This window comes from Aegilops tauschii, chromosome 3 (genome assembly GCF_002575655.3).
Source record: "Aegilops tauschii subsp. strangulata cultivar AL8/78 chromosome 3, Aet v6.0, whole genome shotgun sequence".
Classification (NCBI taxonomy): Eukaryota; Viridiplantae; Streptophyta; class Magnoliopsida; order Poales; family Poaceae; genus Aegilops; species Aegilops tauschii.
Window position 1 is genome coordinate 591,511,489 of NC_053037.3, and position 10,713 is coordinate 591,522,201.

Genomic DNA, 10,713 nt, shown 5'->3' on the forward strand with positions numbered 1-10,713 from the left:
TGGGAAGGCTTGGGTGAAATCTTTTTGATCTTGCTGTAATAAACAGAAACTTTGGCGCTCACGAGATTAGCTACAACTTTTTACTGGAGAGTGCTATCAGTTGATTCTTTTTTCAGATGATTAATAGATAAATTCCTCACGTCCAGCAATTTATTTTAGAATTTTTGGTTTTCCAGAAGTGTGCGTTTGATACAGATTACTACAGACTGTTCTGTTTTTGACAGATTCTGTTTTTCGTGTGTTGTTTGCTTATTTTGATGAATCTATGGCTAGTAATGGAGTTTATGAACCATAGAGAAGTTGGAATACAGTAGGTTTAACACCAATATAAATAAATAATGAGTTCATTACAGTACCTTGAAGTGGTTTTTTGTTTTCTTTCGCTAACAGAGCTCACGAGATTTTCTGTTAAGTTTTGTGTTGTGAAGTTTTCAAGTTTTGGGTAAAGATTTGATGGATTATGGAACAAGGAGTGACAAGAGCCTAAGCTTGGGGATGCCCAAGGCACCCCAAGGTAAAATCCAAGGACAACCAAAAAGACTAAGCTTGGGGATGCCCCAGAATGCATCCCCTCTTTTGTCTTCGTCCATCGGTAACTTTACTTGGAGCTATATTTTTATTCACCACATGATATGTGTTTTGCTTGGAGCGTCTTGTATGATTTGAGTCTTTACTTTTTAGTTCACCATAATCATCCTTGCTGTACACACCTTTTGGGAGAGACACATATCCTCTCGTGGTTGACTTGACGCAGTGGGACGCCTCCGCCTGTGGGAAGACGAAGGATGAGGCCCTGAAGGCCATCATGGAAGAGGAGATGGCGGCAACTATGGAGGAGAAGAGAATGCCCAACAAAGTTCTAGTGAGGAAGGGAGGCCCATCGATAATTATTTTTGTTACTAGTGACCTTTAATCATTGTCATGTGAAAAAAACTCACCAATGGAGAGGTTGAAGCGCCTGTTAGTGGTCAATGATGTTGTGGTAGTGTATGGATCAGACTGTATGATTTACATCCATGAGTTATTCAGTTTTAAGTGAAAAGGAATTGGGTAGGTAACTCAATATGTTGTTTCTGTGATCAAAATGAAACGATTAAACACCTCTTTCTCGAATGTCCTCTGGCAAAATTATCATGGCGATCAATTCATATAGCTTTTAACGTCCATCCACCAACAAGCATAAACACGTTATTTGGACGTGGCTTACTGGAGTGGACATAGACATAGCTAAACATATTCGGATCATAATATGTGCACTTTTCTGGGCTATATGGAACACTAGAATGATATGATTTTTAATGGGACAAAATTCATTAATTTTTTACAGGTTATCTACAGAGCTACATCTTGGATCCGTATGTGGTCCTTACTCACTCATGCGGACTTCAGGGAGCTTACGGGTATTGGGTACAACCGCTGGGAGACGGTAGCACGGGCTACCTTCAACCGATTTGGGTGGCGAGCTAATAATAGGCTAGGTGTGTAGGCATCGTAACTTGAGCTACTTTGCACCTTAAGACTTTGTTACGTTTTTATTTAATAATATGGCTGCATGCATCGATTGATGCAGAGGCCGGGGGTTATCCTTCTTTTCAAAATTATTTTTTTAAGTTATTCAGTTTTGTGCGTATGCGTATTCTAGAAAAGTGTTGTGTGTATGGGAAAGCTCGTGAAAAAAGGAGTATATTATTAAGAGATGCAAGCCGAACCCTCATACAAGTGTATTAAAAGTCAACCTAGCGCAGATTCGTGTTTGATTCTTTTTTCTTTTATACCAGACATATTATAAAAGTTTATCCGAAGTACATGCATCTCAATTTCGTGTTTGAGGTTAACATAAGATATATACACTTAATTAAATGCCCGGTCTTTGTCGCCCCTGAGAAAATGGTACACACGACACGATTGAATGACAGGATAAATCTGGGATATGAAGCAGTATAATAAGAGTTCCTACATGGCTAGCTGCCGCAATCGTGGATCATTTCCACTCCCAGCTCCCCTCCTTTTGACTCCCTCTAGTACACCAAACACCATTTCTCACAAGCTTAACTGCCCAAGTAGTACTAGCGCCTCACCCAAGCAGAAGCGGTCGATATGGCCGTGTCGTCGCACTCCGTCGCTGTGGCGGTCACCGACGCCGGTGCCAACGACGACGCGGACCGAGCCCGGCTGCACCAGATGGGCTACAAGCAGGAGCTCAAGCGCGGGCTCAGCGTGGTCTCCAACTTCGCCTTCTCCTTCTCCATCATCTCCGTGCTCACCGGCGTCACGTCCACGTACAACACAGGGCTGCGCTACGGCGGCCCGTCGTCCATGACGCTGGGGTGGCTGGTGGTGGCGGCGTTCAACGGCTGCGTCGCCCTGTCCATGGCGGAGATCTGCTCGGCCTACCCGACCTCCGGTGGGCTCTACTATTGGAGCGCCAAGCTCGCCGGCAAGAAGTGGGCGTCCCTTGCCTCCTGGGTCACCGGCTGGTACTACTTAATTACTCAATTAGTCAATTGCATTTATAGTTGGCATAGTATGCTTGGCTACACATTAGAGCAAATATAATAGAGCTGAGTCAGCGGGCTATAAGGAATAAACTAGTATATTTCTGCTTAGTTGGAGGAAAGAGAAGAGGAGAGAGAAGATAAGCGGGCTCTTCGTGAAGAGCCAGCTCTAGCACGTGCTCCTATATACTTTGTGAGAATGAAAGCTGGACCACATAATAAAAAAATAGTACACTCTTTTGATCTACTATATTATACATGTTGGCTATAAGATGAGCTGTAGATGACATGGCACTGACTTATAGCCAGCAGCTAGCTATACTATTAACCATGCTCTTAGAGTTCATGCTTAATTAGCTTCATGATAAGGAATGGGTGATTTTGGACTTTTGGTATGCTGTTATGCTTGGAATTTTCTCTTCATTGCGATGGACGATGGACTATATCTGACATTTGAGTAGCAGTTTGCTCAAATTTGATATCTGCAAACTCGGCCATATATGCCCCTTTTCTCATTTTGCAGATTAATAGGACTAGTTCCCTTTTCAAGTATTACCTCCCTATACATTTGCATCTAGATAAATTTAAGACAAGAATTTTGGGACGGAGTATAATCTTAGTTATGCTCTGTTTTGACAGGTTCAACATCGTGGGACAGGTACTTCAACTCCTACGCTCCATTCCCATTTCTACATTTATCTGCAGCTTCAAGTACACTCCCCTTTCTACAAGAAATATAATAATAGTAGTGCCTCAGTACATAGATCTATAAGTATTGGACGCTAGTACTTGAAGCTAGTAACATATCTATATAAGAAATACAATGCATGTGGCCGTCCAGCAAAACCGTTGATTCTTGGATAAAATAGCAGCACCGTGTTCAGAACGCGGGATCTCCCACGTCCCTGTCGATATTCAACGGAGTGGACTGACCACTGAGGCAGTGAACTCATAGTCCAATCAAAGAGCAGATAGATAGAACTAAATTATTGGCACATTTCTGACGCAGTCCGGCCTCTTCTTTTGACCGTCATGCCTGCCTAGTGGGCGACGGCCACCAGCGTGGACTTCTCGCTGGCCCAGCTCATCCAGGTGATCATCTTGCTGGCCACCGGCGGCACCAACGGCGGCGGCTACGTCGCGTCTAAGTACGTCGTCTTGGCCATCTACGGCTTCATCCTCATCCTGCATGGCCTCATCAACAGCCTCCCCATCCACTGGCTCTCCTGGTTTGGGCAGCTCGGCGCGTTCTGGAACGCTGCAGGTATACTCATATTCTTTGATCATTGCTAAGCTGAACATGCATTTTGTTTTGGTATTTGCATGCATATTTCATACGACCAATGTTAGGTGTAGTTGTGTACACATCAACTTTTTGCTGGTCCTTGATTGTTGGTGTGCCTGTACTCTCTGAACAATGGTAGGTGTGTTTGTGCTGGTGATCTTGATTCCGTCTGTTGCCAAGGAGCGGTCGAGTGCCGACTTCATCTTCACGCACCTCAACACGGACAATGGCATGGGCATCCATAACAAGGCTTACATTCTAGGGGTGGGGCTGTTGATGAGCAACTACTGCATGATCGGCTACGATACATCTGCTCATATGGTACATCAAGACATTAATTCATTCCCACATAAACTTTCGTTGATTACTTGGTCCATGTACTCACATATGGAGTCCAATTAGAGCATGCCCTGATTCCTAGACATCGATTGCACTACACCATCCCCGATGTCGATACAACTAAAGATCTAATGATCGGGATGTTCTTGCTTAATTATGTATATTGATATATATGCAGACAGAAGAAACGAAGAATGCCGATAGGAGCGGTCCGATTGGGATTGTCACTTCGGTCGTTCTCTCAAACATCTTTGGGTGGATTTACCTGGTGACCTTGACTTCAGTTGTGACAGACATCCCGTACCTGCTAAGTGCCGATAATGATGCTGGCGGCTATGCCATCGCTCAGGCTCTCTACACCATATTCAACCAGAGGTACGGCAGTGGTGTTGGTGGGCTTGTGTGCCTCGGCGTCATTGCTGTCGCCATGTTCCTCTGCGGTGTTGCGTGCATCACGAGCAATTCAAGGTTCGTCACTAGATTATCATCACTTTGGATATATTGTTTACTATTGGGGGAGAGGGGGGGCTGTGTTCGTCGTCGTCGTGATGGTTGGGACGTTCTATGCTCACAAATATCTCCTTCCTCAAATTTGCCCCCTTACAGAAATCTCATTCCTAAATCACAAATATATATTATTTAGTTGAGAACTTATGACGTCATTTTTCAGTATGTCATCCGCTCCCACCTCCTGAATCTGTTGGTTTTGCGTTCCAGTGGCCTTTTTGCTGTAATTAGAAAACAAAAATTAATATCAAATACCGCCTGATGATTCTTCGAATATTGCATGTCCCATTACAGCCATAATAGATTGCTATTATGATTTGGTTGGTTAGGAGTTTTGCAAATTTGGACTGTTGCTTGGTTCTTGCCATAAAGGAGGAAACAGGGAAAGTTGTCTGTTTTTCATGGCTTGTTTTTTTCTTTTCTTTTTTGCAACTTGGAGCTTTATAGATTACTCAGAGGTAATACATTCGTGGGCAATACAACCGCGGAGAAATTCTGGAGTATAATTGATCCAGAGGCATCTCCTACGAACTGCACTAGCTTGTTTTTCATGGCTTGTTGGAAGTCATACGAGGGCCCTGCTCACACATGTGGTTCCAAAGTACTATCTGTATTTATGTATATTTTTGTTGCAATGCGCATGTATTTAAGTAGCACGACACAAGTGAGAGACACAGTTATATTGTCGCAATGTATTCTCTCAATTGGTCATCTTTGTGTTGTGCGACAGGATGGGGTATGCCTTCTCAAGGGACGGAGCCATGCCGTACTCGCACCTTTGGCACCGGGTGAACAAGCACGAGGTGCCGTTGAACATTGTCTGGCTGTCCGTGCTTGTGGCCTTCGCCATGGCTCTCACGGTACGTATGCATGTTTCACAGACTCGGTGTCCTACCCCTAGTCCTCGACTGACATCTCATTTCCTTGCTTCATGTTATTTGGCGTGCGAAGTCACTGGGGAGCCAGGTGGCCTTCCAGGCGATGGTGTCCATTGCGACTCTAGGGTTGTACATCTCCTATGCGTTGCCCATCTTCTTTCGGGTGACGACCGCCCGAAAGTCATTCGTCCGAGGGCCGTTTCACCTCGGCAGGTACGGTGTGATCATCGGCTGGGCCGCCGTGCTGTGGGTGGCCTTCATCACCGTGCTATTCTCGCTGCCGGTGGCATACCCTGTGGGAAAGGACGTCTTCAACTACACGCCAGTTGCCGTCGGCGGGGTGTTGTTGCTCAGTGTTGGCTCTTGGGTGTTCCATGCTCGGTTCTGGTTCAAGGGACCCATCGTGAACGTTGACACATACTAGAATTATGAGCCTTGTAAACTTAATTAGTTTAATGGCTGCTTGATGTTTATGCACGAACCGGAGGTAGATTTTCTGCAGCTGCGGCGGGAATCTTGACCGCACAACACACCTTTTTCTCCGCCCCTCTTTCAAAAAATCTCTCACCGGGCGGGCCGACTGCCCATGGTAGGGGTTACCCGCTCGGATCCATATGCATATGCAGCATCGATTAGCGGTGCGCTACGGCCGCAATAAGCTGCAGAAAGATTAAAAACATACACGATTAATGTGTTCGTTTGTTCATCGGATTAAAAACGTATGCACGTGTGCCATGTATAGTTCATGTGTTCTATGACAACAACATGATTAATTAAAAATCGATATATTCATTCATATATGTCGTCTACACTAAAGTATCCTACTTCAAAATGCAAAACAAGATGAAACAACACCACGATCTCTAATCACACAGAGTGTATCAATCGATGCAGACATAAAGATCAGGGATACAAAGCCTAATCACACTGGCTTGACAGTTGACATTGACGGGAACAAAGGAGGCAAATGGTCTCCCTTTCTATATATTGTACTCTTATATGGTACATCTTTTTCCAGTCAAATTAATGCCATTCTCATAATCCAAGAGCCAGGTACAAAGGAGGCAAATGGTCTCCTTTCTATATATTCTACTCCGGTATGGTACATCTTTTTCCAGTCAAATTAATGCAATTTTCATAATCCAAGAGCCAGGGGCTGGGAGAGGAGCTGTCTTGTAATCTTATCATATCACTCCATATCACGCTAATGATTGTGGAACCGTTGGTCAACAATGCTAAATCATGCGGAAGGAGATCTTGAACAATAATTCCATGCATAACCCATATGTGGTGACAACAATTATAAACTATTTGCCCTCGATCAACAATGCCAAATCATGCGGAAGGGGATCTTTCCCGTGTTAAACCTTGGATAGTTTGCGACCTTGTCTAAATTTGAATGTTGGAACTGATTTCTTACAGGTCTCGGTCGATTTCAAAAAGTACAACCTGTAATATTTAACCTGCTAGTTGGACTTCTAATAAGTAAAAATTGCAATTTTGGAAAATTGAGTCTCCCTTTCTATTCCCTCCCTTTTGGTTTGAAAGGCTCTCTGCTAATTTAGGTTAATCTCTGATTATATATTTGAGTAAAAAATATATGTTATATGCCACAAAAACTATATTATATTTATGTTCGATATCATAACTCATGGTCCAAGGTTAGCTAAAATTAGTTTGGAGGGAGGAGGGGGGATACAAATCAGAAGGGAGAGCGCAGTATACATCATTTTCGGTCAAGTTACTGCAATTCATACTCCAAGGAACCATTCACGTGACACTAGAAAATTCAACTTAAACGCTCTTGTTATCTTATCATACCACTCCCACATTAATGTTGTGGAAAGGGATCTTGAACAATAATTCCACGTACGACCTATAGGTGACAACAACAAGAATCATAAACTATAACCCCTCGGTCAACAATATTGAATCGTACGGAAGGGGGTTTGAACAATAATTCCATGGACGGCCTATACACGATGACAAAAATTATAAACAACTTCCCGTTGGTCAACAATGCCGAATCATGCGGAAGGGGATTGCTGGCGTCCAACTATGGGCAGTTTCCAAGCTTGTTTGAAGTTCAGGGAACTGATTTCTTATAAGTTCCGGTTGATTTTTAAAATTACAATCTGTAATTTTAACCTAATTGCACATCCATAAGTAAAATTTGCAATTTTGAAAACTTGAGTGCGAGTTAAGAAAAAAAAAATCAGTCGTACGAGCTTTTGGCAAAACAAAAATATAGTCCGCACTCTCTTGTTAATCAGGTAGAGATATATAGCAGGAGTGGCTCTCGGAGCAGGGGTTGGGCGTAGATGAGGGACCTATCAGCGGGACGTGAAAGGTAGAGATATGATTTGCAAGAAATTTTCCACTCTGAGGTGCATTGCCGTACTGGGCACTTGTATATAACTCCCACCAAGGTTGACAACTTTGAAATGACAGGTGAAGATATGCCAGTATCTTTGTCTACCTTTAACTTGCCATGGAAAATAACACAACACCTCACATGAGCAGAGCAGATCAGACACAGCTTTCAAAGCTGAATTTGTTGCTCAAATCTCCCATCTGTTAATGTACGGGGTCTGACCAATCTTCTCCTTTCTTCTCCATCACAGCAGATAAAGATGGTACATGATGTATGTATGTATGGCTATGGGCAGAGTCAGCCATACACCCTCCTTCTTGAAAAATACCTCATGTATATACAGTAGTTGTTTAGCAGATATGGTCAGCACGTACGTAATCAATGCTGAAGCACACGAGCTGTACACAAAATCAACGAGAAGATTTTGACCCACTGACCCGTTCTGCATCAACTGATCGATCTGCTGTAGCTTTGACCTGCAAATACTCGGGCGGCGCGGCGACACTGTGCTCTGGCTCTGCTGCTGCCAACCCAGTTCTTATAGGTCGAAGTTTGCTGTGCTGTGAAGTCGCGGAGATCAAATCGTAAGGGATTCGAGAGGCTCCAGAGAAGAACTTCGCCTCCGCCCTCTCTGGTAAGTTCTCCTTCGTGCTACAAATTCAGTTTGAGATTTTTTTTTTGAAGGAAACACGCACCTTAATTTATCTTCTACATAATTTTTTTTAAAACGAAGGCTCAAGGAGAGCCCGGTTTTGAATTAACAAAGCCATCAACCGGCCAGGATTACAACGAGCAGCAGAGTAAAAGGAAAAGAAACAGCGAGACGATACAAGGTGCTGTGTAAATAGCTAATAGGCTACCACAAACTACTAGCCAAGATATGAAAACTAAAGCACTAATACAGCTAGAAGTTGCAGAGCACCACGCAGGACACCAGCAAAGCTTGGGGAAGAATCATCCAGTGGCTGGGGGAGCGCCTTTGTCAGATCCATGAGCTCTGGCCGTCGATGTCAACCTCCTCCAGCTCCGAAAGGGGCTCCCTGCCCCCTCGCCCTGGCACGAAGGGTGCCGATCCGTCGAAAGGTGAACGGGGCTCCCTGCCCCCTCGCCCTGGCACGAAGGGTGCCGATCCGTCGAAAGGTGAAGACGCCCACCCGAGGGCTAAAGTGAAATCGGTGCCATTGCCAGCCGGAAGGCCACATCAGTACACCACCACCAAACAACAGCGATCTTAGCCAAGGGGAGCATCGGCACTACATGAGAGCTGCACACGAGGAGAAGCAAACTACACGGCAAGGCTGCTGATGGCCAAGCAGTAAAGGAAGGAAAGCATCCACAACGGAGCTGGGGCACGACACCAAGTTCACGGAGATAAGAACCGAGCTCATGCCACCATTGGCGAGCACTGACAACCCTGGGAGGGGAACCCTAACCCCTGCCCGAATGGCCGAAGACAACACCGGTAACCATGGGCATCCACAAAAGATAAGAACTTGTGCGGCCTCGCCGCCAGCACCAGCACGAAGTTTCCGACCTCACCGCCAACAACCCCCGTCCAGCACAAGCGCGCTCCCCCCCCAAAGCTCACCAAAGACGACACCTCCTTGAAGGTGACGACGCCCACAGCGTCGCTGCCGCCCAACCCAGAGAGATTTGGGTTTTCACCCGGTACATGAGCAATATGGGAGGAAGAGGAGGGTGGAAAAGGGGGAATTAGCCAGTGCCTACATGTAGGGGACGGCGCCCTTGGGCGTAGCCGCCGGCGGCCGACAGAGCCGGCCACGGATTTCTCCGGTCCCTCCTCCCACCTCCACCTCAAGATAAGGCACGGCTACGGCGCCCGGAGACCACCGAAGGACGGATCTGGGGCAAGGGCGATTTGAGGATGAAGAGGAAAGCGCCATCAGATCTGATGCGGGTGCCCTCGAGGCAACCGCGCACCATAGCCGTCGTCGGCCGTCACCCCGCCGCCCGCATGGCCGAGGTGGACGGGCAGCACCCGCTGGCGCCGCTAGCTGAGGGCAGCGCAGCTCCACCACCAGAGGTCGCCACCTCTGCTCCGAGGTCCTCCACAGGGGCGGAGCAACCAGATCCTCGCCGTCACCATCCCCAGCGATCGCGCGGCGTTCCAGTGACCACCTCCAGCGGTACCGAGGAAGAGGAGAATGGGGGAGGAGTCCCGGCGGCAGCTAGGGTTTGAGCCGCCCGAGTCGCCCTGCGGGAGCGATGCGGGGGCCGAGGGGGGGTGGGATGTCTAGTCCAGTGCAAATCTATCTTCTACAGATTGCCAATGCCAGCTGCAAGGACATGGATCCCAGGTGCTCAACCGCATTCACTGTGAAGTGGATCCTTGTGATAACAAACCTCTAGATGATAATCTGCAAAGGTGATACTGCTTCGACTACTCAGAGACAGCTCCTGCTGACGGTGTCAAAACTGGCAGATCTCGAGTAGGGGGTCCCAAACTGTGCGTCTGAGGATCAATGGTAACAAGGGACGATGGGGACACAATGTTTACCCAGGTCCAGGCCCTCTTAAAGGAGGTAAAACCCTACGTCCTGCTTTATTGTATTCAATGAATATAGGGGTTACAAGAGTTGATCTAGCTCGAGATCGTAATGGCTAAACCCTAGCTGTCTAGCCTATGAGAATTCTGATAGCCTCTATGGACTAACCCCTCCAGTTTATATACACACGGAGGGGCCTAGGGTTGTACAGAGTCGGTTTGTGGGGGAAGGAAATAACATATCCGGACACCAAACTTGCCATTCACGCATATAGGAGTCCTACCCGGACATGGGGGGAAGTCTTCTTGCTTTTATCTTCACGACCCAT

The 10,713-nt window shown here is 46.3% G+C and overlaps 1 protein-coding gene across 1 annotated transcript; it reads left to right on the forward strand.

The window, feature by feature from the left end:
- The first annotated feature begins 1,514 nt into the window (after positions 1-1,514).
- On the forward strand, positions 1,515-5,973 carry LOC109766490 (amino-acid permease BAT1 homolog). Its single transcript, XM_020325270.4, has 7 exons — positions 1,515-2,477; positions 3,135-3,153; positions 3,540-3,759; positions 3,920-4,101; positions 4,298-4,587; positions 5,357-5,486; positions 5,578-5,973. Exons 1-7 carry the CDS (start codon positions 2,098-2,100, stop codon positions 5,926-5,928), a joined length of 1,572 nt encoding a protein of 523 aa, XP_020180859.1. The 5' UTR covers positions 1,515-2,097; the 3' UTR covers positions 5,929-5,973.
- The last annotated feature ends 4,740 nt before the right edge of the window (positions 5,974-10,713 follow it).

Coding starts and splice junctions, on each gene's coding strand:
- LOC109766490 (XM_020325270.4), top strand. CDS start 2,098: ATGGCCGTGTCGTCGCACTCCGTCGCTGTGGCGGTCACCGACGCCGGT. Junction 3,760..3,919: donor CGCGTTCTGGAACGCTGCAG/GTATACTCATAT, acceptor GAACAATGGTAG/GTGTGTTTGTGCTGGTGATC. Junction 4,588..5,356: donor TGCATCACGAGCAATTCAAG/GTTCGTCACTAG, acceptor GTTGTGCGACAG/GATGGGGTATGCCTTCTCAA.